The following is a 27,479-nucleotide window of genomic DNA, read 5'->3' as shown; positions in this document are numbered from 1 at the left end:
CAAGCGCGCTCATTGGTCGTGACGTCACGCCAAGGGCTCAGCGGTAGGCTGCTGCAGTTGCCGCAGGGCAGCCAATGGGCACGCTAGTAGCTCGCCCTAGGTCTGCAGGCTGCCGCACTGCGTTGACAAGATTATAAAAATTAAGGATAATTTTTGGCTTCAGTATCTCGAGAAAGAAAGGCTTTCCCGTAGCGTAGCAACTACGCAATACGAGAGAACCTCTCGTAAGAGAACATAGTTACACTTATAGGACCTTAAGGACAAATAAATTAAACTCTAATTACATATAACAGAGCCTACATATAATTGAACATAATTGGTAAAATGTCATTCTTAACTTGTCAATCTAATTTATTCATGTATTGATTAAAAACTGACTCTAAAAGTTTCTGTACCTTCTCTTACATTTTACAGGAAAGTACTAGCCACGATGACCATGATCACTGCATCCAACTTTTACATTTACATTTAGTGTTTACATTTAACTATACTTAGGCAATCTTTGTTAATAGGCTTTCATTCTGTTAGCAAGGCTTCAAAATGATTTTTATTTTTTATTTTTTACTATTGTTTACCTGATGGTGCCATTTCTCAGGTTTGGCCTATAAAGCAAATATTCACTTTTTTCCTGTTTTCTGCTTATGCGTATTATATTCCAAACTGGATTAAATATGCAGCTATGCTGTATATGTGTGGTTGTCTTGGTATGGATGTCAGAGTGTGGTTTGTATGCGTGTAATAAAATAAATTGTGTGTGTGTGTTATTTGAGAGAGAAACAAGTAATAAAAACTCAGTGAGTGTTTTAGCGCAATTTTCTCACCTCATGGGATCACAACACTAAGAGATAGTAAATCTTTTCCTGGATTTTTTTTGTGCGTTCCCGAGATTAGACCTTCCTTAACATAATGCCGAAAACCCGAAGTCTCTAGGTGGTCTGGTTGAGGAGTAGATAGAAGTGCAAGATTGGTGCGCACAGACGCACAGAACAGAAATCATGAGTTATCGCAATTTGTCCGGTGGAAAATTGCGCTAAAAACGGCAAATCACAAATCCAATCACTGTGTATATACCACTGGAGCTTTGGTGGCATCTAATGGGGATCATTTGGTCAAAAATGGGCAAAATCTTACTGAAAGCTAATTTTTTGAGATATCATCCTCAAATTTGGTACACAACTTGTTAGATTTATGGCTTTGATTTTCTAGCAGTTTTTGAGTTCAACATGTTTTATTATATTTTATTTACAATAATGTTCATAAATCATTTTCATAAACTTAAATCTCTGTAACTTTTGTTTTTTACTTCAACAAAAATGAAAATTAGCCCATGATTTACTCACCCTGAAGCCATTCTAGGTGTATATGACATTCTTCTTTCAGATGAATACAATAAGAGTTATATAAAAAATCAAGGCCTTCTGAAGTGAAGCGCTGCATTTGTGTAAGAAAAATATCCATATTTAAAATGTTATCGACTAAAATAAATAGCTTTCGGCAGACGGCCTACACAAGTCGACTTACACCAAAAGAGTAACACTTGGCGCATTGTATGACGTAGAATGTAGGAGAAGCATAAGCTTTGACGCCTCTCACAGTTTAAACAAACAGGGCAGTACAAATTCTCGTTCAAACTCCCGTGTTCGTCAATGCGTCAGGTCAAGTGTCACTCTTTCGCTGTAAATCAGTGCGTACGGCCGTCTGCCGGAAGCTAGTTATTTTAGTTGATAAAGTTTTAAATATGGATATTTTTCTTACACAAACGCATCGCTTCACTTCAGAAGGCCTTTATTAACCCCTCAGAGCTGAGAACTTCCAAAAAATATACCCATTGACTCCCATTATAAAGCTTGGAAGAGCCAAGACATGTTTTAATATAACTCAGATTTTTTTTCGTCTGACAGAAGAATGTCATATACACATAAGATGGCTTGAGGGTGAGTTAATTATGGGCTAATTTTCATTTTTGGGTGAACTATCCCTTTAAGTCAAATCTTTATGACAGTTTTTTGACATGGACATTTTTGTCCTCTAAGGACCTCAAAGTAACTTTTTAAAATTGATGCACAAAGGTTAATTTACATTATGATAAAGCATTTTAGCATAAATGATTTGTGATTGGCTAAAAATTATGAGTTTTTTTTTCTTCTTTAAATTTTTTTTTTTGAGATGTGATGATGAGTGTGATGTTAAATGATGAGTTAATGTTTAAGTTCAATGGATTATTCATTACTAAAAACTAAGCAAATCCTGTCCTCTTTTCTGATCAACATGCCTGAAACAAAAGCATTAAAAAAATTATGACAGATGTTGTGGAGACATGTGTGTATTTTTCTCCCAGAGCTTAATCTTTCTTTTATCCTTTGCACACAATACTACTATCCTTTGAATTTAACCACTACAGAACAAGCAGTGGATCTATTTTTGGGCCTGTGCATGTCCTTCATTTTAAGAATGAATGCACTCGGGATGTTACGTTTTAGCAGGGAAGAGTAGAGATGAGGATCCTTATGCAGAAGTTTTAATTTAACAAACAAGATAATTCTAAAGGTGCCAGAAACCAGAAACGCAACATGGACAGTAACTGACAGTGAACAGAACACACTTAGGAGAATAAATGCATAGGATAATGATAAATAAAACTAGACACAGGTGAGGAACATAATCAGTAACCAATAAAACAAATGAGAACATACTTAGAGACCATAACAACCAAGGAAGCAGGAACTAAAAGCACATGAACCATGCAATGAAATGAAAGTCATAATAATGGTGTGTGTGAAAACTTATACTGAGTAGGTACATTTGAATTTGAACTTACTTTGCAACCATTAAAAAAGTATGTTCTATATAGTATGAATGTGGGTATGAATGCATTTTGGACGTACTATATCCGCCATGTTGCTATGTCACGTGACCTTCCAGCATCAGTTGCGTCTCTTTACAGGCATGCCATTCACAAAAACTCTCCTGTGGCCTCATGGAATAGTAAAGTGTCCATCAAATGCACACTTGCCAGAATTTGTAGGTAATCTGGGTACTTTTCGCAAACTATTTTTCAAAAAGATAGAATGAATTTAGACATAGGCTACTACTCTATTGGCAAGCTGTTTTTCGTATACTATGTAGGGAAGTATTCGATTTCAGACGCAGTGTGAGAGTCCTTGAACAGAACTCAACAAAACTAGATAATTGACAATTTACACGTTTTTGCAAAGCAGAGAACTTCCAATACACATTTAACTTGTTACATTTCCAATAGACCTTAACTATTTCCACCCCCTTTATCTCTTTCAAATCTAAAAACTAATCTAGCATTTTTGGCTAATAATGCATTTGAATAAAAACTTGAATCAAATGCATTTGGTTAATTTATTTGTTTTACTGAATTATGCTAATTATTTCCATAGTTATGCTTGTCATGCACAACAATCCCCCATTTGTGCAAGTCAGTTTAATGAGGAAGTGCTCCACTAGAGGAAGGATGCAGCTTGAGCTTGTACACCCATGTGCTGCTTCTGCAGTTTTACAACTAAAGCTGAGAACACTGTGAACTGTTTGACTTGAAGCGGTAGGGTCAATTTAATGCTGTACATTTTAATTTCAAATGCAGTTTTCTTTACTGGCATGACACATATTTTATATATGCACTGCCACATTCAAATATTGAATAATATATTGGAAATTTGAATGCATAGCATTTATATTAATGCTCAAGCAATATTTCTTTTTTTGTGTGCAGATTTGTGGAATGCATGTTTAAAATGCAGATCATTTCAAGCTGTACAATCCTCTCTATGTTAATATTCAATATTTTGTCTGCAGGTACGTATTACATGTTTTACAGTTACATTTAAGTTTAAATATACGTATTAAATTTGAAAAAATATGTATTTTTTAAAATAAAACTTCAACACTTCACACTCCTCAACTATCACTTCTATGTGTAAAATGTACATCATACACACTATGTACATGTGAAGTTTGTGTAGCTTCATACATGCACATGTATTGAGAATGAACAGGCAACTATTATTTTAAGATATAAGATGTCCTGTGTCCAGGCATTTCATCACGTTCTTCTGTTATTCAAGGCCATGGAAAAGAGGACTGGAGCATCACCTTCAATCCGCCAGAAATTACTGCAGTTCCAGGATTATGTGCTCTGATTTCATGTACCTTCACCTATCCAGAAGCAGCAAAACCTATTGATAACGTTCAGTGGATAGAGTGTAAAAATGGTCAATGTAAAACTGATATTTTCAAGGGGAAAGTGAGTACACAACAACTGGAAGAGAAGGAAACTGAAACAGAGCGGATTAAGATGCTTGAATCTGATCTGACCAAAAACAACTGCAGCACCATCATGAAAGATATAAAAGCGGAAGATGAAAATAAATATGCATTCAGAGTGGAGGGGCAGAAACCACATAAAATCACATATAAACCCACAGTTAAAATCATCATTCAAGGTAATGCTTGCTTGTGTTTGGCAAAGTTTAAAAGGTCCTGCCTTTTTCTCTAGTCTGATGTTCTCTTTCAGTTCTCAGTTGTTTCAGAGGGATGTTCAGCTCACTGCACACTTTCTGATGCTATGATTTCATAATCTCAGCAGAGGAACTATGTTGGACATGATCTCTTAAAGAAACTTAAACACATGGCTCTGCTAATCACACTGCTTTTTCTTTTCATCTTAGTAAAATATGTATTTGTTCTGAATCTGTATTCAAAGAATGACTCAATTATTTACAGTGTGGAAATCTGCAATGTCAACAATATGTTGTGTACCTCTCTTTGCAGACGAGCCTAAAATGGATATTCCTCCTCTCCGTGAAGGAGTGGAAGCCAATCTGACATGTTCAGCTCCTTTTCCTTGCCCGGAAACTCCACCTGAAATAACATGGTGGATCAAGACAAGAGGAGAACATATCACCAATCTCGAGGATGACATCACTCTGATCACCAGAAACCTTTACATCTCAACTTTGCTCTTGACTCCAACCTCCAAAATGCACAATGCCACTGTAGGATGTGACGTGAGCTATGGAGACAAAACCATCAGTGCCAGTAGGACTCTAGAAGTCATGTGTGAGTACAAGTATACATATTTAACCAAACTTCTTGAAAAGGCATGTTTCTTTGACAATTGCTAAAAACAAAAATTCAGAAATTCAGTTCAGAAGAGCGTAGGCGTCACTGCTGAGATCTACCATCTTCTACCATTGATCAATGAGTAGAACTAAAATTATTTATTTCTTGCATACTGTGTCTATATGGTGTCAAAACTAATGCAGTTGCTCTTTTTCAGATGTACAGACTCTTCAAATTCTTGGCGATGGCACAGTGATGGAAGGTGACACTCTCCGCCTGAACTGCACTGTTGAGAGTCATCCACCGTCCTCTGATCCTGTATGGAGGTTCAATGGAACTGCAGATAAAATCAGGAACTACACGTCTGCAGAAAATCTCATGATTACCAATGTGAGAAAGGAGCATGCTGGTATATACGTCTGTGAGATGACTTATATGAGGGAGACTTTGAATGCATCCATCACTATCAATGTCATTCGTAAGTAGAACCAGATTCCATATGAAATGTTGGTAACCTAACAATGTCACAGACTTACAACATAATTCACTTATATATAGACAAATGTAAGAAATTCAAGACTATAAAAATTTGTGTTCTTAAATTCAAGGTAAAGAAGCTATTCAAATGCAAGTGGACATTGGAATGATAATAGGATTTTTGTGTGGAATATCAGTTTCAGCAGTCATCTTCTCTGTGGTTTTGTGCTGTCACGAGTCTTGGCAAAGGTAAGAAAGTGCTTAAAATGTCTACATTTTGTTGCGTCTCGTGCATATCTTATGCTATTTACATGAAGGTGTTCTGAGTGATATTGAGATGGGATTCTGGTTGATGTGAAAGCATGTGCACACTGTTGTCCGCAGTCATGATAATCAGTATATTTTACTCAATTTGCTTGTCTTATTCCCTGATTATGTTTTCCAGCAGAGACAAGATGCATGAAGTGATGGCCACAGACACAGACACTGAAGTTATACTGGAGGTGTTTTATGACCAACAAGGACATCAGATAGTTTATTATTAAAAAAGCACGAGGTCCTTAAATTCCCATTATGTTGGATTTTGCTTAATCTAAAATTGTAAAATATCTGGAGGTTATTGCTATTTCATTTGTTATGTTTATATAATTTAGTCAATATTTAATACAGGCTATACTTTTTACAAATACAGTACAGAAACTTACAGAGCTTATTTTTTGCTTATTATTTTGAGCTTATTAAAAATCCTTATCCATTTATAAATGTATATTGTATTATACAATATAAAAATTATGAATTGAATAGTTTTGTCATTCCATATTGTTTTCTTCTTGCTCCGGTGTACTTTTTATTTTTACAATTAAACTGTGAATTACTTCAAAGTGTTCAAATTCATCATTTCACCCTTTCTGTGTTTTAAAGGATGTTTGTAGAACTAAAGCAAATTGTATACCCCCCAGGTGTACATTATCCATATGTGGGGAAGTGAGTGACTCATTGCCACGTCATCCTCATTATGTATATGGCCAATGGGGTACTTTTTTATTTATTTATTTATTTATTTTTTTATTCAGTATTAACAATACAATACAGCAACATCTGTTTATGCCAGGGTTGATACACAAAATACACTACTAAAACAGGCATACAGATGACAGATGACAAATTGTTTCATCATAATTACCACAAAAGGTACAGGAATATTCAATGTCAATTTTAAATCTCTCTAAAGTTTTCTTTGCTGGGTATATTCTATGTACAATTTTATAAGACACATCCTTTATTTTATTATTTAAGAGGAACTTGTCCCCAATTAACCACATTTTTTCCCATTTGATTTCTTCAAACTGAGAAGCCCAAAAGGATCTTGCTGCAGGAAGTGTTTCGTTAGATTCCTAATGTATTTGTTTGGGCATTTTTTGGTAGTGTCAATGTCGCCAAGGAAAATTTCTTGTGTAGTCAAATAACTGCCACTTACAGCAGTTGAGTTATATTTTAAAATCTGAATGATATTTCTTGGCACAGCATCAAAAACGATAGCATACTCCTTAGGGGAGACAGGAAATTTTGCTTTTGAAAGAAACTCGTCGTATGTTAGTAACTGACCTTCTGTGTTCATGAGTTGTTCAACTAACTAATAGAATGTTGTTATCAACCCATCTTTGGTAATATATAGATTTATTTTTATATTGAATATTCCTGTTGTTCCAAATATAACAGTTTGTGGGAGAAAAATTGTGTTTGTAGACCATTTTCCAGGCTAACAGGGCATGCTTGTGAAAGTTGGCCAACTTCACAGGTAACTTCTCAATTTTAAAATCACATTTCAACAAGAAGTTTAATCCTCCCAGTGAATCAAAAATCTGTTTGGGAAAGGTGTTCCAAATGCTCTCTGCTTCCTTAATTAAATTACTTAACCATCTCACCAAAAAGGAATTACTTAAGGTTTCAAAAGTCAACACTTCAAGACCACCATCTTTCCTTAAATTACATAAAATATCTTTACGTAAATAATGGGATCTATTCCTCCAAATGAAATTAAATAAGATCTTATCAAGTTTTTTAACACTAGCTGGCATTCCCATGGATAAAGATAGACAGACTGCACGTGATATCCCTTCTGCCTTAGACAATACAACTCTGCCATTCAGTGACAAGTCCCTCATCAACCATATATTAAATATTTTCCTTATTTTCTCTACTATGGGGTCAAAATTGAGATTACAACGCCTTTTTTCATTTTTATCAACAATAACCCCCAAGTATGTTATTGTATTTTTAACAGGAATACCACTTATGACTGATAAGTCACATTCCTTTAGTGACAACAAGGCAGATTTATGTAGATTCATTCTTAAACCCGAGACTTCAGAGAATTTTGTGATAGAATCAATTGCTTTGATAACCTCGTGCTTATTACGGAGAAATAATGCCGTGCCATCCGCTAACTGTGAAATTTTTAATTCTGTACCTAATGTCAATATACCTTGGAACTGGGCATTTTTAATATGTCTAATATTTATGTCTAATATTCTATATTAAAACATTTTTAATATTTAATATATATGCTGCCACTTGGTAATATTATAAGAAAACATGGAATTAATTTCCACTGTTATGCTGATGACACTCAATTATATATTTCATCACGACCAGATGAAAACGCTAAATTATCTAAATTAACAGAGTGTGTTAAAGATATAAAATACTGGATGACATGTAATTTTCTGCTATTAAATTCAGATAAAACGGAGGTATTACTTATTAGTCCAAAAAACTGCCCACAAAACCTCTTACAATACAACTTTAATTTAGAAGGGTGTCCTGTTACTTTATCCTCTACAGTAAAAGACCTGGATGTTATATTAGACCGCAACTTGTCTTTTGAAAATCATATTTCATATGTTACAAGAACAGCCTTTTTCCACCTTAGAAACATTGCTAAGCTACGTAACATGCTATCTGTTTTTGATGCAGAAAAGTTAGTTCATGCATTCATGACCTCGAGACTAGATTACTGTAATGCTTTAGCTGTCCTGCATCCTCAATAAACAAGCTACAGTTAGTCCAAAATGCCGCCGCTAGAGTTCTTACTAGATCAAGAAAATACGATCATATAACACCAATTCTGTCGTCTCTACATTGGTTACCTATAAAGTTCCGTATCAATTACAAAGTATTGCTACTGACCTATAAAGCCCTAAATGGTTTAGCTCCTGGGTATTTAACGGAACTTCTATCGCCCTACAATCCATCGCGCTCTTTAAGATCACTAAATTCGAGGCTTCTGGTCATTCCTAGGATATCTAAGTCCACTAAAGGAGGGAGAGCGTTTTCACATTTAGCTCCTAAACTCTGGAATGGCCTTCCTGATATTGTTCGAGGCTCAGACTCGCTGTCCCAGTTTAAAACTAGATCAAAGACGCATCTCTTCAGCCAGGCATTCACATGATACTTACATTTTATACTACAGTTGAATCAGATTGAATGCATTAATATTGCGAACAGCAGCTACGCTAATTATTTCCCATATGCTTTTCTGTTGTTATCTCGGGACGCTAGTCCCGAGGTAAACACAGATCGTCAGCTCCAGTTTGTATCCAGCCTCTCATGGAAACTACAGATTCTCCAACACCCGTGCAGAGACGACTCGGCGCCTGTGAAGAGACGACTCGACGCTGGCGATGTTTATGCCCTAAATCAATACATGATTAACTAACTGTATTTCTCTATGTACATTTCTGAAATGCACTTTCTGTAAAGCTGCTTTGAAACAATATGTATTGTGAAAAGCGCTATACAAATAAATTTGAATTGAATTGAATTGAATGTCTGGCCATGATTTGTGTAACAAGGAGAAAAAGAAAAGGGCTAAGGGGACATCCTTGTCGTATTCCACGACCGACCTCAAATCTAGGAGTTTTGCCATGAGCAAGTTTAACTGAGCTGTTATGTTATGTTGCTGTTATCAACTCTGTATGCCAATGGGGTACTGCCCTAAGACTCTGTGTTCATGCCTCCTGGGATGCGTCATTGTCGAAAGCCCGCCCCCTTGTCTTCATTCCATGAGACCGTGGAGGTATGCGTTTCAGCTGTGCAGCTGGTTGTTTTGATTTTAGTATTAAGTGATGTTGCATTGTTTCTTTATCTGTATCTGTTTAGTGTGACACTCGGCCATTGAGGCTGTGCGTGTTTTCGTGGTGACACTCACATTGTGGTAAGTTTTAATGTGGTAGGTTACCGTCGTAACTTTTCGGGAAGTTTGTTTGTTTGAATGATCTACAATACGTTTTAGTGTGGTGTGCCTTCGGGGCTTCCATCGGTGTGGCATCTTCTAAAAGCCGCGTCGGAGTACCAGCCGTTGTTCATTGACTCATTAACTCTGTATGACATCGTGACTTCTGTGTGCCTGTGATTACGTGTAGTGCGCGCGCCGATATTAAATTATCCGGGTGAGTACATTTTCTGTCTTTTCTTTTTAATCTGCAATTGTTATTAATTAGATGACTAATAAATATTTGTGTTTAGGAAATCTCTTTGCTTGCGTTAAAGCAAGGTTGAGCAGCTACATAACTTGCTGTCAGCAACCCTTGCTTTTTGAGCCACGTCTGTTGCTTTGGGGGAAACAGAACTTACTGCTGTGATCCCATCCCGTCTGCTGCTCAGGCGATCTGTTTTAGGCTCGATCGAGTGGGACTGAAAGTTTTTTTTTTTTGTGGTTTAATGATTTTGTTTCTGTTTATGTGTCTTTCTTTGTATGGATTTGGCTGGTTCTGTCACCAGTCCTTTAGCTGCATGATCGTCACTGTTTTTATGACTTGTTTATTGCATGGATTGATCACAGCCAAATGGTCCCATCATCTGTGTAGTTTCTTTGACTGATTGTGTGACTTTGGTGACGTGACCGCGTTGTCTTGAATGTTTTTTTTTTTTTTTTTGGTGGTGTTTTTTTTTTTTCTGTCCTGGTTCAAGTGGAATGTTTATTTTTCTTTTCTGTATTCCGCAGGAGCTGAGTTTTCCCGGAAGCAGGCTGGTGGTGGTAGCTGCACGGCCTTCACCTTAATTAGGGGTTATTAGTGTTGTTATTTCTGATCACAATTTGGGGTGATATCAGGTAAAATGGGCCATCAGGTAAAATGGGCCATTTAAGGTTTAGGGGTCCCAGCCCCTCTGGAATTTAGAGCCAATGACTGCAAGGGATTTTAAACTGTTGTCATAACTGTGCTTGACAAGTAACATGTGATTTTATTGGTTTATGGTTGCTATGGTGGGCTAGGCAATAATTCATATCAAGACTGCACCAGAAAACTGCATGGTAAGTAGCCTGGCATACCAAATCTAACTAAACTATTATAAGGATGATAAATCTATAAAAAAACAAACATGCACATAAAAAAACTATGCATAATATCTGTCTTGATGGCATCAATCAGAAATAATGTTGTTAGTTTGGTATATGAACATATATTTTTAAAAAAATTATGTTTTTCTTGGCGGCCCAATTTACCTTAACCCACTGAGGTAAAATGGGCCATATGGTTTCAGCTAAAATGGGCCATCATCTGTGTCACTCACAAACACACATACACATGTGTTTGAGTGTGAGTGTGAGTGTGAGTGTGTGTGTGTGTGTGTGTGTGTGTAACTAAATAACTATATTTAATTAAATAATAATTATTATAATAGTCACATGTTTCCATTTATGTCCCCTAATTACATACATACATGCATTACACACACACACACACATATATATATATATATATCAGGGTTTCCGTTGTCCGGTAATTGCCGGACATTGACCGGAAAAAAAATGAAATGTCCGACAAAATTAAATCTCTCCGGTCAAATTGTCCGATTAAAATTGCCTTATAATCCCAACACAATCTGAATTTGAGAATAAGCCTAAAATGTAATAAAGCAAAAATACACCGACCTTTGGCTATGTTATAAAGGAACCGGCTCTACCGTTTGAAAGTTTTTAAACATTATTACATGGCTTGGTTGAATTCCGATGTGGAATGCGGTCTGTTATTTCTTGATATCAGACCGCTGCGAAGCACTAGCGGCGCCAGGATTTTGAGGTGCACCTCCAGAAAACTGGATGGGCCAGTTAAAATAAGCCAAAAAAAATATATAAAAACGGGTTCCCCTTCATCTCCGTTTCAGCGCTTTTCTGGGCACTGAGGGCAGTGACTCAGTAGCCTACCTGAATTTAATGCGTATAGGTAAAAAATAAAAAAACTTAAACAGGATTTTTTTTTGTTGCTTTTTTAATACAATTACAATTTCTTTTAATTTATTGTTTAATAAAATTATAGGCCTATTATTTTTAGTTTATTAACAGCAACAACAGCTGTAAAGATGAAGTTGACGATCGCCATCTCCGTAGTGAACGCGCCTATAGAGAGAAATGCACATCATGGATTACATAATCAGAGAGTAGCCTATTTCTTTTCGTTTTAAATTGTTAAAAATACATTTCAAGCTTTAAGATACATTTCATGTCTGTAAGGCCTACGTTGAGTTTCGTTAAATTAGGATGAGATGCGCTCCTGTTCACGAGCAATGCAAGTGACCGAGGCGCCCGCGCATGATTAGGCCTATCCTTTGCTATATTTTGCTGCTTATTTATTAAATACAGGCAATTGGTTGATAAAAAAAATATTAAAATTAAGATACAATTTATACAAAACGAAATTCACTTCAAAAAAGTCATTCTACAAAACCAAACTTAATTAAGTGGTAAAAATCATGTCTGACCCGCTCCATGTCTCTCGATATTGCGCATCATATCTTACTCGTGCGGTTCACTTTTCATAATCAACATAAATTAAAAAAATAACATTATAATATTTTAACAAATATTAAACTAAATCAGCTCATTTAATGGCTACAACACGTATAGTAGACCTAGACTCTCTATTTGTACAAATTGCTGCACATTCATTTTATTCTGAATTTTGCACACATAAGTTGAAAGGCATTTGTTTGTGCATGCATAGCAAAACATATCTGCAACATTTATCAAGTTCACTGATAATTATGGGCGCATTTATTAATTATTATCTTAATGAATAATGAAACAAGGACGAAGCATATAAACTGCGTTGTTTGTTCAGAATGGAATGGATCGCAAATAGATCCGAATGAAGAAACGTAGGCTACATAACCATAGTAGAAAATGGGTCTCGAGTGTTCCTACAGAGAGGGGGTTCTCGCTGCAGAATCGGATCAAGACGAAGCAGCGAAGTCGCCTTGCGGGTTACGCGGCTTATGCGCATTGCAAGTTGTGGAGAGACACTGGGAAGTTCGCTTGAGTGAAAACAATAGGCTTCAGATATTTTATGTGGGGAAGGGGGATTGGTTTGTTAAACTATGAATGTGAAACCATAAAAAACAATTGGCGTTGATTGACGCCAATCGGACGTTCATATTTTTTTTCCGTTTTTTTATTTGAAAGTTAGGCTAATAAACATGTTGCGTTCGGCCTGATTATGTCATTTTTTAAGTTACATAGCTTTCCTCCAGTTTTCCTCAACTTGACTAATTATGAGGCAACATTTGACCGGCATATCTTCAAAATGTCCGGAAAACGAAACCTCTGACCGGCACCATTTTTTTCTAGCGGAAACTCTGATATAGAACGGGTTGTATATATATATCGTGTGTGTGTGTGTGTATGTGTAATGTGTATGTATGTAATTAGGGGACATAAATGGAAACATGTGACTATTATAATAATTATTATTTAATTAAATAAATATAGTTATTTAGTTACACACACACACACACATACACATATATACATGTGTGTGTGTGTGTGTATATATATATATATATATATATATATATATATATATATATATATATATATATATATATATATATATATATATATATATATATATATATATATATATATATATATACATACACACACACACACACACATGTATATACACATGTATATATATATACATACTGTATATATACACACACATATTGATACATCATCATCCTCTGCTAAACTCATCTTTAAATCAACCCTGTATCACATGAAATACGTTCTGAGGAAACTATTTTGCAAATCGCAATTACGTTACATGCCAACATATAAGCAGTGCTATTACGTTGGTCCTTAACCTAATATAGCCAATCTATTGCAGTGCTATTACGTTTGTCCTGAACATAATACATCCAAAGCAGGTTTCTTTTCACACGTAGCAGCTAATGCTGTTCATTTTGTTTAAATTATTTACTCCCTTTTTCTCATTGGGCTACAAAATATTATCTATGCCAGGGCGAGTCAAATGGCGGCACCCAGATAATTTTTATCTGGCCCTCCAACTGGATTTTGATGTTTAAAACCCCTCGCAATCTGAAATCAAAGTCCCCGCAAAGGTTTAGCGCGTTCAGCGGTGAGTTTAACAACGCACGTGATCATTCAGCGGTGAGTTTAACAACGCAGCGGTGAATTTAACAACACTCAACTGCAGGTAAAACGGCATTCAGAGGTGAGTTTGACCAAAGCAACCCTCAACTGCAGGCAAAACGACATTAAAAGGTGAGTTTAACAACGCTCTAAGATGCTTGCAAGTAGGCTAAAATTTGGCAGTTTTAGCGTTTTCTTGTCATAGGTAGGACACTGCTTTAAGAAGCTGGATAACGTATTTTTATCGGAGGTTTGATTAAAAACTGTTGAGTCAGGACAATAAGTTGTGTTTAGAAACTTTAGATGTATGACGATAAATGATAGAAGAAATTATAAAAAATATAGCTTTCTGCACATTTGGTGCAGAAAGCTATATTTTTATAATTTCTTCTATCATTTTTCGAGAAGAGAAGCTGTTTAATTAGCATTTATTCACGAGATCATATGTATTTTTATATATTTTTTTAATGTTATTATTTCGGTCTTATTGCCAGGGAAGATGGATTGCTTTGCTGTTTATTGATATTTTTAAAATTATATTTTATCAGTAGGAAATCGCGCTGAAGAAGTCTCGTTCCGAACACATCGCGATATTTGGCATCAGTTCACGTGTGTCAGATGTTGGTAAGTAAATACCTAAATACGCTGTCCTAATAATGTGTGATATAATGTCTTTTCTGTTTGTCGATATTAATCTGCCATTATATCTGCCATCTCCACGGAGACTTTGCGTTTCATTGCTTTCTAATTCAAAACAGGGTGATTAACACTGCCTGTCACGTGACGTGCTATAGGCCTAGATATTCATATCAGATTAAAAATAGTACAATAGTTCCAAAGTTGTATTTGTAGTAGAAGCACAGTAAAAACAACACTTACCATGCTTTTACCACAGTAACATTAGTTTTACTGTGATAAGTGTAGTAAAAAGACAGTAATCACAAAACTTGCCATGCTTTTACCACACTATTTGTAGTTTTAATGTGGTACTTATTGTAAATGCACAGTAACCACAACACTTACCATGCTTTTACCACAGTAACCATAGTTTTACTGTGATTGGTTTAGTAAAGGACAGTAATCACAAAATTTACCATGCTTTTACCTCAGTATTGATTGATAGTTTTAAAGTGATATTTGTTGTAAATGCATATTAACCACAACACTTGCCATGTTTGTAAGGCTTTATAATGTAACATCCAATATTTGTAAGGTATAGCCTATCAGTACTTTTTCCTTTAAATAATCCTATATATTATACATAATGATATTTTCTTTTCTCTTTTTTCAGCTAGACCAAAAATGCCTTTCGGACTCAGTCAGCCCATTATTGTTTGAGGAGAAGTAAACGGAGGAGACGGAAAGCTGCAAAGGCAAATATTCGCAATGGTATGTATGTGTTGGTTTTAACCCTAAATCAAACATTTTATCAAGCATTTGTTGTTTCTTAAAACTTTTCTCACAAAACCCATAGCCCAATCAGTACAAACATAGACTGAAAGTCTTGATAATTCACAAGATTTAACAAGTTGTCAAATTCGTACGATACTCGTACATATTTCTACACTCGTACACAATCCTGCAGCTTTTACTCCTAGTGCTGACATTGGCTACTGCCTCAATTCCTGTACATATTTATCGCGATATTTGTAAATCAGTTGCGCCCCTTCTTGGAAAGTAGTCGCACTGTAATATAAACAGATAGTTTATATTAATTGCAAATTGGTCCCCGTCTGTTTATGTTCCAGTGATACATGATGTCTCTCCACACCTCATAACCTACCTCTGTTTGCAAGAGTGGAAAAGCTTATCTGACTTGTCACATGACATCAGATACTCGATTATTTTGTCATAATCAGATCAGTTACACTGCTGATAACGTTTGCATGTAAATCATTTTCATGATTATTGCTTGCTATTAAAGACATACTTTTATTCATAGAAATGCCCACATATCAGTGAACTTAATACATAAAAATGCTTTTAACATTTAATTATGCAACACTCTTCACAGAAAAATATCCCACAGTTATGGATAAACTCACGTCATCATCAAGTCCTGTGCTGGGCACATTGGGCAACAAGTGTCCTCCAACGTATTCAATCCGTGGCCAAGTTCTTCACATCTTCCCATGGGACACTGACATTCTTCAGGTCTTCGTGAAACATCTGTCTCCGTGTCTTCCTTGGTCTTCCCTGTCTCCTGCATCCTCCTGGTGGTGTCCTGTCCACTTCATCACTGTGTTTGGGTGTTGTTGTTTGGGCATGCGTAGGATGTGTCCAGCGAGGTTTGCTCTGTCTCAGTTTCTGAAAGTCTTCATGTGGAGTCCCACTCCTCCTCAGGATCTCTTTGATATATGCAGAACCAATATTGAAAATAGTGATTTATCTTTTTCCATATTGTTAAAGCATTTTGTTTTCTCTTTCAGCTTCATAAACTGTACTTGATTTCTGCCTAATGCCTTTATAAAAAAGTGTCAGTGCTCATCAGGTGTTTTGCTAAAGGACATATTCATTGCATAGTTACAATAAAAGTGACCAATAATCACAAGGATATAGAATGAAAGTTGAGAATGTAAAATGTGCTTATGTTTTTGCCTATTTGTTCTTTAAAGCGAAGAAACAAATGTATGTTCACATATCAAAGTTAAATCTCATCTCTTGGTTTGTAAATATATAACTTCATCATAGCAATTTTTTAATGTTAATGTATGTGTCACTATAATAGATTGTATCTGGATATTTAATTAACTGATTTTTTTATACTGTTGTGCAGTAGTTTTGGCGCTACATTTGTCTTTAAACAGTTTGACATTAAATATTGGAATAAGCTTTCAAAATTGTGTCCATTCATTGTGCTTTTGTTACATTTATTTGAATATAATTGATATACCTTTAATATACTATACATACACTGTAAATGTTAGAAGCACTTTAGTACATGAAATTATTTTTAATTAAAATACTGCAAAACTACCCCTGCTGTAGGACATTGCTTAGAAAAAAAGTTTCTCTTTCAAATGTATTTATGCATCAGTCTAAGCAAATTTGTGTCATTGATCATGTGAACTCGTTTTTGGATGGTAACCACACAAAGGAGTCTTTTGTTTTTAAATATGAGTTTTATAATTTAATTAGAAGGAATGCATGTTTAACAGCCTAAATATAAAATATTTAAAGTATCTATCCCTGCAGCCGGAACCAGAAGAGATCTGTCATCGTTTACCATAAATGGGCATGTAAGTGTGACGCATCTGTTCAGCTGGGTTTGTATTGGCTGTGACTTTATCGCAGAGCTCGCTGTGATTGGACAATCGTTTAACCCATATAAAACGGCGCTTCATGTTACAAAGTATGTTTTGGTGTTATTATTACGTTAGTTATACATTAAGCTAACTATAAAGTGTCTCTATGTTGTGAGAAATTACTCCTTTACCGAGATCCTAACCCTAACCCTAAGCATGTCTGCACATTTCAATGAACTACAGTACAATGCATCCTGCTCCACTGATAGAATGACAGAGATATGTGGGTAATGTAGTTTAAAACGTTTAGTAATAAAACAATAAATGTTAAATAAATAATATATTTAATGGACAACTGGATATCTAAATTTGTTCATTGTGCAAACCTTTATGACATATATAAGGGACAGGCTGAAATTTGATATTTTACTGTGAGCACTTTAAAAATAACCTTTATGCCAGCTTTCCATATATGTCTGAAAACTGTGGCCAACATTATTTATTAAACATAGCATAAGCAGTTGTCCAGCCAATTTTCTCTTTGATACATTAACCGGACTTTGAGTTACAGTCATTTGAAATGTGCATTTGTTTGCTCTTCTGGGGGCCATTGCTGGGGCCCTGCGGGTGGAAGGACAGTATAATCTACACATACTATTACTATTACACAAGGATAATGCACCATTCAGTAAAACAACCAAAAAACAGTGCCAACATTTCCTTTTCACCCCCTCTTGCTGCTTATATTCCTGACATCAGTGATATATAGTGTATACTATATAGAGTATACTAGAATGATCAACATGGTTCATCTTCAATTAAGCTTTAAGTATTTATAGCAAGATAGCCCACTGCAGCCTCTTGTTATTCACATAGCTTCCTTTTATTTCACTGCAAACTGGCATACATGCAAGTATGTGCAACTTTTGTTGCATTGTTGTCCCATATATCATTAACCAGATCTAAATTTTTATGTCCCAAGAAAAAGAATCATGGTCATTAATTATATGTAATTATTTATATGTTATTAATTATATGTAGTTATTTTTAAAGAAATAAGAAATTAAAATTTTACTGGACCAAATTTTACTATTTACTGGACCAAACACCACTTTCAAAACACAATAGTCACCATACTTTATTAAACAACACTTTATTGGAGAACAAAGCATAAAGTTGATAAAGTAGCATAAAGACAAATGAGATTCAAGATAAATAAAAATGTGTCTTTAAAAATACATTAACATCATATGAATCCATTCACAGCTGCTGAAGCCACAAAACGAGTGCCAGATAATCATATTCAGTCACCTACAGAAAACAGATTTGATATTGTGTTGGAAAATAATGATTCATTAGAAGAACACGATAGAGGCATACAGGGAAGAGCAAGAAACCAGTTTAGCTGTGATAAACTGGTTTCTTGCTCTTCCCTGTATGTCTCTATCGTGTTCTTCTTCCTCGTCTAAACAGTTTGTTCAGTTGAAGAACAGAAGATGTGATCACTGATGTGGTGTAGCTTTTTCTCAACCAGAAGAAGAAGTCTCAACATCCCATTGTCAGGCGTTCTCCAGTCCTGGTCTGAAAGTAAAACAAAAAACAGAAATCATTAAAATAAAGTTGTTTAATGGACAGTCAGGTCAGCTTATGTTCTGCGTTATTTAAAGCAGTGATGGTTTACTCTGGCCCTCAGCGTCCACTGTCCTGCACATTTAGCTCCGACCTCAAACCCTCCTGCCTATTGTCTAGAAGTAAACCTGAAGACTTTGGTTAAAATTTTCAGATGTGCTTGATTAGGGTTGGAGGTTAACTCTTAACTAACCTCAAAAAGTAGAATGCAAAGGGCCAGAGTTGCCTGTTCCTTACAGAAATTTACAAAGCAGCAGTCAGTACATTATATAATATACACATTGAAGTATATATATATATATATATATATTAGGGCTGTCAAAAGATTAATCGCGATTAATCGCATCCAAAATAAAAGTTTGTGTTTACATAATATCTGTGTGTATTCTGTGTATAATTATTTTGTAGATATAAATACACACACATGCATGTATATATTTAAGAAATATTTGCATACATATACTGTATATATTTATATATAATTTATATTATATATAAATATATATTTTTTTAATATAAATTACACATTTTTCTTAAATATATACAAGCATGTGTGTGTATTTATATCTACAAAATAATTATACACAGAATACACACATATATTATGTAAACACAAACTTTTATTTTGGATGCGATTAATCGCGATTAATCTTTTGACAGCCCTAATATATATATATATATATTACAGCATTGTTTCAGTACAAGACATACCAATGGACTCGCGCACTTTTCTGTCGTCTTTGGGCACCAGATGTTCCTTCCTCACCCGAAACAAAGGACTTATTCGATTAGCTTGCGTTGATATAAGGACTGGTCTTCCTTCTCGGCTGTAAAACAAGAAAGTCTCGACTTACTCTATGTGCAATTACTATTGTTCTTGAAACATAAATTAAGACAGTTATAAATAAGTTAATTTACCATATGATTCAGGAGAGAACATTTGATGAGTAAATACTGATATATTAAGAAACTTCACCTGGGAAGGGCTGATCACGGCAAGATTCGCTGCGACTCACTAGTAGCTCTTGTGAGGGTTGAGTTTGATATTGGTAGAGCTTTAAAAAAAAGGACTAAGTAATCCTGCAAAACAGAAAGGAAGGTAATTTTAATACATTACTTGCAAATAGTCAGTTTATAACTGTGGGATATTTTTCTGTGAAGAGTGTTGCATAATTAAATGTTAAAAGCATTTTTATGTATTAAGTTCACTGATATGTGGGCATTTCTATGAATAAAAGTATGTCTTTAATAGCAAGCAATAATCATGAAAATGATTTACATGCAAACGTTATCAGCAGTGTAACTGATCTGATTATGACAAAATAATCGAGTATCTGATGTCATGTGACAAGTCAGATAAGCTTTTCCACTCTTGCAAACAGAGGTAGGTTATGAGGTGTGGAGAGACATCATGTATCACTGGAACATAAACAGACGGGGACCAATTTGCAATTAATATAAACTATCTGTTTATATTACAGTGCGACTACTTTCCAAGAAGGGGCGCAACTGATTTACAAATATCGCGATAAATATGTACAGGAATTGAGGCAGTAGCCAATGTCAGCACTAGGAGTAAAGGCTGCAGGATTGTGTACGAGTGTACAAATATGTACGAGTATCGTACGAATTTGACAACTTGTTAAATCTTGTGAATTATCAAGACTTTCAGTCTATGTTTGTACTGATTGGGCTATGGGTTTTGTGAGAAAAGTTTTAAGAAACAACAAATGCTTGATAAAATGTTTGATTTAGGGTTAAAACCAACACATACATACCATTGCGAATATTTGCCTTTGCAGCTTTCCGTCTCCTCCGTTTACTTCTCCTCAAACAATAATGGGCTGACTGAGTCCGAAAGGCATTTTTTGGTCTAGCTGAAAAAAGAGAAAAGAAAATATCATTATGTATAATATATAGGATTATTTAAAGGAAAAAGTACTGATAGGCTATACCTTACAAATATTGGATGTTACATTATAAAGCCTTACAAACATGGCAAGTGTTGTGGTTAATATGCATTTACAACAAATATCACTTTAAAACTATCAATCAATACTGAGGTAAAAGCATGGTAAATTTTGTGATTACTGTCCTTTACTAAACCAATCACAGTAAAACTATGGTTACTGTGGTAAAAGCATGGTAAGTGTTGTGGTTACTGTGCATTTACAATAAGTACCACATTAAAACTACAAATAGTGTGGTAAAAGCATGGCAAGTTTTGTGATTACTGTCTTTTTACTACACTTATCACAGTAAAACTAATGTTACTGTGGTAAAAGCATGGTAAGTGTTGTTTTTACTGTGCTTCTACTACAAATACAACTTTGGAACTATTGTACTATTTTTAATCTGATATGAATATCTAGGCCTATAGCACGTCACGTGACAGGCAGTGTTAATCACCCTGTTTTGAATTAGAAAGCAATGAAACGCAAAGTCTCCGTGGAGATGGCAGATATAATGGCAGATTAATATCGACAAACAGAAAAGACATTATATCACACATTATTAGGACAGCGTATTTAGGTATTTACTTACCAACATCTGACACACGTGAACTGATGCCAAATATCGCGATGTGTTCGGAACGAGACTTCTTCAGCGCGATTTCCTACTGATAAAATATAATTTTAAAAATATCAATAAACAGCAAAGCAATCCATCTTCCCTGGCAATAAGACCGAAATAATAACATTAAAAAAATATATAAAAATACATATGATCTCGTGAATAAATGCTAATTAAACAGCTTCTCTTCTCGAAAAATGATAGAAGAAATTATAAAAATATAGCTTTCTGCACCAAATGTGCAGAAAGCTATATTTTTTATAATTTCTTCTATCATTTATCGTCATACATCTAAAGTTTCTAAACACAACTTATTGTCCTGACTCAACAGTTTTTAATCAAACCTCCGATAAAAATACGTTATCCAGCTTCTTAAAGCAGTGTCCTACCTATGACAAGAAAACGCTAAAACTGCCAAATTTTAGCCTACTTGCAAGCATCTTAGAGCGTTGTTAAACTCACCTTTTAATGTCGTTTTGCCTGCAGTTGAGGGTTGCTTTGGTCAAACTCACCTCTGAATGCCGTTTTACCTGCAGTTGAGTGTTGTTAAATTCACCGCTGCGTTGTTAAACTCACCGCTGAATGATCACGTGCGTTGTTAAACTCACCGCTGAACGCGCTAAACCTTTGCGGGGACTTTGATATCAGATTGCGAGGGGTTTTAAACATCAAAATCCAGTTGGAGGGCCAGATAAAAATTATCTGGGTGCCGCCATTTGACTCGCCCTGGCATAGATAATATTTTGTAGCCCAATGAGAAAAAGGGAGTAAATAATTTAAACAAAATGAACAGCATTAGCTGCTACGTGTGAAAAGAAACCTGCTTTGGATGTATTATGTTCAGGACAAACGTAATAGCACTGCAATAGATTGGCTATATTAGGTTAAGGACCAACGTAATAGCACTGCTTATATGTTGGCATGTAACGTAATTGCGATTTGCAAAATAGTTTCCTCAGAACGTATTTCATGTGATACAGGGTTGCTTTAAATATGTTACAATTTAACAGCTAATGCACACTGTTTTCAAGAGTGGCATATTACTACATCTTCTTACCCTGCTTAATGCATCTAGGTGTATATTTACATAGATATATTTTTCCAACCCAACCCAACCCAAAAATTTTTATTTTTAATTAAATATAGTTATATAGTTACACACACACACAACTGACAGCAGTTCACTGATCTATGCTGTTCCAAAATGGACTTTTTTAATTGCACATTTGAATAAGTGGGTTTGCACCCAAAATGTTTTTTTTTTATTAATGGCACATATGAATATGTTTGTTTAATGCAGTTTAAATGTTATGTGGCTGTATAAGCAATTGTGTTTTAAAATTAAAATTGATGATAAATTACTATTTCCCTTTGCAGTTTGACTGGCCCATTTTACCTGAAACTGCTCATGCAAAAAAAGTTGGCACAGCTGATGTTTCAAGAACTGTAGGGCCTAAATAATTATATTTTATTACATAATTTCAACACAAAATTATCAAAAACAGTCATTATTAATCATAAAAACACATGGAAAAGGCATATATGGTATTGTATTATTGTCCCAAACGATTTACCAAAAAGTGGCCCAATTTAGCTGATATCACCCTAGTGGAGTGTGTTTTTTTTTTTTTTTTTTTCAAATTGTGTTTTCCTTGCCGTATGCAGCTAGCCTGCTTTTCAGGGGCCTCAGCCCCTGCAGTGGTCTACATTCCTTGTCTTTTTTTTTCTTTTTCTTTTTGTTTACGGATCGAGACAATTTATTGTGAGTTATTTGTTTAATTGTTTTCTTTAATAAAAAGTGTTCGTTTAAACGTGAACTCACGCCTCCTGCCTCTTCTGAGCAAACGGACTTGTGTTCTGTTTATTGAATTATTTCCCCGGTAATTCGGGGTGGCGTAATCACTATTAGACGAGCCACGTTTTGCTACACATACATATGAGAAACTGTGTAGAACATGAAAATTTGTGTGGAGTTTTTTTTTAGTTGTTGAAAAATGTGAGTAAAATATTAGGCCTATTAGATATAAGATTACAGTTTTTCTTGATTGCTTAAACGCATAACACCATTTATCAAAAAGCACACCCATTTCCCTAAACTATAAACACTATTCCCCTGTTTTGACACATGAGTCAGATTTGTTGAACTGTTACTGCAAAACTCTACACACAAATCCCTTCATTTCTCATTGCCTAGACCATGTTGTCATTTAGAAAGCACTAGCATTCAATATTGTTCAGTCAAGTCAGCACAGCTTCAGCTCAGTTAGCACACAATTACCCAGGTGGAAACACTAAGAGTCAAAATTGAACACACACCAATCAGAACCTTCAATAGATAGATAAAAGGGCCCAAATCAGTTTGAGTTTTGGAACAATGGATCCAGAAAGATGTGAAGGAAGAGTTCGAGGATGGATAAGAATGAGGAGGAGGAAGGGCAAGTAGACAAGCAGTCTCAGATGAAATTCAAGCCACTCTAGTTGCCCATGTCTTTATCAATGGTATGACTATGAGGGAGGCTCGGCTACGAGTAAGGCCAAATTTGAGTCGCTTTACCGTCGCCTCGAGAACCTTCAGGGAGGTGTGGTGACAAACAAAATTCTATCACTGAATAAGAGACAAACATTTCCAATAGTCTTTGATGAGGTGTATTTTCTGTGTGACTATACAACTGCTGGCCTTTTCTTGCAAGAAAATACACCTCATCAAAGACTATTGGAAATGCTTGTCTTTTATTCAGATAGAATTCTCCTTGAAGGTTCTCGAGGCGACGGTAAAGCGACTCAAATTTGGCCCAGCCTCCCTCATAGTCATACCATTGATAAAGACATGGGCAACTAGAGTTGCTTGAATTTCATCTGAGACTGCTTGTCTTCTTGCCCTTCCTCCTCCTCATTCTTATCCATCCTCGAACTCTTCCTTCACATCTTTCTGGATTCATTGTTCCAAAACTCAGTAAACTCATTTGGGCCCTTTTATCTATCTATTGAAGGTTCTGATTGATGTGTGTTCAATTTTGACTCTTAGTGTTTCCACCTGGGTAATTGTGTGCTAACTGAGCTAAAGCTGTGCTGACTTGAGTGAACAATATTGAATGCTAGTGCTTTCTAAATGACAACATGGTGTAGGCAATGAGAAATGAAGGGATTTGTGTGTAGAGTTTTGCAGTGACAGTTCAACAAATCTGACTCATGTGTCTAAACAGGGAATAGTGTTTATAGTTTAGAGAAATGGGTGTGCTTTTTGATAAATGGCATTATGCTTTTGAAATTTTAGTTCAAAAGCCTGGTTATAGTGTTTAAGCAATCGAGAAAAACTGTAACAGCATTATATTTCTGTCATAAGAACAGCTATTCAGCTGATGGACACCGTGCTTCGTTGTCATGGGAACATCCCAGGTGAAAATAATGAGGAAATTACGTTGTCTTTCGTTGCTCCCTTCATTAAGTGCGTTCCAAACGGCTACATAAATGCCCTGCTCACTCCAAAGTCCCACTTCAAGAGCTCTATCGTCTGCCCTTCGAAGGGAGCAGGGCATAGGGATGCTCACGAGTAATAAGCATGTCCCAGCCAGGTTCGTCACTTATTTGGTTCCCCTTGAAACATTTCTGTTGTGGTCTATGGCTATTTGCAGCGCGTTTCTGTACTTAGTTGTGTTGTGAACTTTCACAGCGCGTTTCTGTATTTGTGTTATTTGGAGCACACGTGTGTTGTGAAACTGATGAAGATGTTTTCTTACAGTTTTTCTCAATTGTGACCCTGGATCACAAAACCAGTCATAAGTTGCACGGGTATATTTGTGTCAATAGCCAACAATACATTGTACGGGTCAAAATGATTGATTTTTCTTTTAAGCCAAAAATCATTAGGATATTAAGTAAAGATCATGTTCCATGAAGATATTTAGTAAATTTCCTACTGTAAATATAAAAAACATTTATTTTTGTGAGTGAATGCAGCACAGTCGTGAATATAAATGGACAACTTTAAAGGAGATTTTTTCAATGTTTCGATTTTTTTTTGCACCCTCAGATTCCAGATTTTCAAATAGTTGTATCTCAGCCAAATATGTTATATCCTAACAAACCATACATCAATGGAAAGCTTATTTATTCAGCTTTCATATGATGTATAAATCTCAGTTTTTAAAAAAAAATACCCATGTGACTGGTTTTGTGGTCCAGGGTCACAGTTGCTAAAACACAATTTCTGAAACCTTGCTCCTTTTTCTGAAAACATTAAACACAACACCTCATCTTCAAGCACTATTCACAAAACCTCTGACTCCTCTTGCAAAATGAAACTTTCGCCTCAAAACAGTTTTACCTGTGTTCAAAATCAAACACTGCTCTCAAATCATAAACAAAGTGATCAAAATGATACACACTATCAAGCAGTCAGTAAACAATACACCAAAAAATAGAAAACACGTTGTTCAAAACATATAGTTCGAAAAATATCTATGGACTGCTATTCTGTTTGTAGACTTACCCGTGACACCTTACTGTACCATCAAAAAGTTCAGGGAGAAGTACATTTTTCATCTCAAAACAAATTTCATATTTTTCCATCATTGTCTTTTGATGAACGGAAACATGTTCTATCATAGTAGCTCAAAATTGATCAGAAATTACTACTCTGCTTTGCTCTTTGCAATTTTCTTCTGTTCTCCCTCTTCTTGTACCCCTATTTTTACAGTACTGTACCCTGCATCTCACGAACTTGTCCTTTGTCTCTGTGATACTGTAATTCTTGTTCTTTGTTGATATGAACCTGCAACCAGTCAAAATCTATTGAGCAGTCAGTACTGTTAACAAATGGAAAGCACAATGTTCAGGGCCATACAATTTGTTCATTTTACAGTATACAGCCTACAATGCACTGTACTACTGTATACAATACTAAAATCAAAGGAGTAAACATGTGATCACTGTGCTTCTTCTTGTCTGTGGGCATCAGGTTAAATCAATTTTGCGTGGTTGTGTTCAATCAATGACCTGTGTTCTCTATTTGTATTTGATTGTTGCCACTTGTGTTTACCAGTGTGGATGACGTGCATTAGAGTGCAGAATGTGTTTTGAGAATGAGAATGTGTTTAGCGTTTTGCTGAAAAGTCTAAGTGAGATCTGCAAATTGTGTTTTACTATGTGAAATGGTTTAAGGTATTGACTACAGACTGCACAATAGCTAAATGAGTTCAGGAAACAGAACTTTGTTCAGCCAATGGGTTTTAGTGTAATTTGCGGGTGTTTTTTTCTATTTGCATGTGCTTTCTTCAGTTGCTGCGTGTTGAGCTCTCTTGGCCACTGTACATTAAGGAATAAAAAAATGTGCCAATGTATCCATTGGTTGTGTCTTTTGTGTTCATCATGTGAAAAGGTTTGTGAGGGGGAGAACCACAAGCAACATAACTTACCAGTTTTGGAAATGTTGTTTTGAATTTATTGCACCAGTGTGTAAGACTATGTCGTAGTGTGTGTGTTTGAGGGCTTGTGTGTCCTGTCTGAGGGCAAAAATAGAAAATAGGATGTTTTGGGAACTGGGTGAGACTGTTTTGAGAATACGAGGCATAGTTTTAAGAAATGTGTTTAAGCAATCGAGAAAGAACGAGTGAATATTGTGAATTCATTTAATAAATGTGGTCACTTGGCTTTACTGGAAGCCTATAAAACATATTTTTTCTTCCATTTCCATTAAACCAAAACTTAATTGCCTGTATCTCTTCCAAATCTAAAAACAAATTATTTGGCTATATACACATTTGAATCTGTCATAGGTCTGCCCTGGCAGCTTTGACTGTGTTGTCTTTGTTTCATGTCTCTATGTTTGTGTTGTGCTTGAACACATGGCTTTATCTTTGTTTGTGTTTGCCATGTGCTCCTCTGTTCCTGTCTCACTGTTTCCCGAGTCCTCACTTGTCTGATTGTTGTCACCTGTTCCTCTTGTTCTCAACTCCCTTTATATGTGTTCTTTTGCCCTCATGGTTTGCTAGGTCGTTATATACTCTCTGTTATATACTCTCTGTATGGTTAAT

At 35.5% G+C, this 27,479-nt stretch overlaps 1 protein-coding gene and 1 long non-coding RNA gene across 3 annotated transcripts; one reads left to right on the top strand and one right to left on the bottom strand.

Moving 5' to 3' along the window:
* Window positions 1–3,511: 3,511 nt before the first annotated feature.
* LOC307167295 (sialic acid-binding Ig-like lectin 14) lies at window positions 3,512–6,443 on the top strand. 2 transcript variants are annotated; one of them, XM_079886282.1, is made up of 7 exons: window positions 3,512–3,568; window positions 3,740–3,822; window positions 4,092–4,469; window positions 4,798–5,085; window positions 5,306–5,566; window positions 5,697–5,814; window positions 6,011–6,443. In XM_079886282.1, the coding sequence occupies exons 2-7, from the start codon at window positions 3,753–3,755 to the stop codon at window positions 6,108–6,110; spliced, it is 1,215 nt and encodes a 404-aa protein (XP_079742408.1). In that variant the 5' UTR covers window positions 3,512–3,568; window positions 3,740–3,752; the 3' UTR covers window positions 6,111–6,443. The 2 variants fall into 2 exon arrangements, with proteins under 2 accessions (XP_079742408.1, XP_079742407.1); XM_079886281.1 differs by having other exon boundaries at window positions 3,526–3,568; window positions 4,062–4,469.
* Window positions 6,444–18,664: 12,221 nt separating this feature from the next.
* On the bottom strand, window positions 18,665–20,725 carry LOC307167782. Its single transcript, XR_013822867.1, has 4 exons — window positions 20,652–20,725; window positions 19,850–19,953; window positions 19,585–19,700; window positions 18,665–18,825 (listed from the first exon to the last, which is right to left on the bottom strand). It is a non-coding gene; the product is annotated as an uncharacterized lncRNA (long non-coding RNA).
* Between the last annotated feature and the right edge of the window lie 6,754 nt (window positions 20,726–27,479).

This window comes from Squalius cephalus, assembly GCF_949319135.1.
Source record: "Squalius cephalus genome assembly, chromosome: 11".
Lineage (NCBI taxonomy): Eukaryota > Metazoa > Chordata > Actinopteri > Cypriniformes > Leuciscidae > Squalius > Squalius cephalus.
Note: the sequence above shows the minus strand (reverse complement) of the source record. Positions and strands in the feature narration are given on the sequence as shown.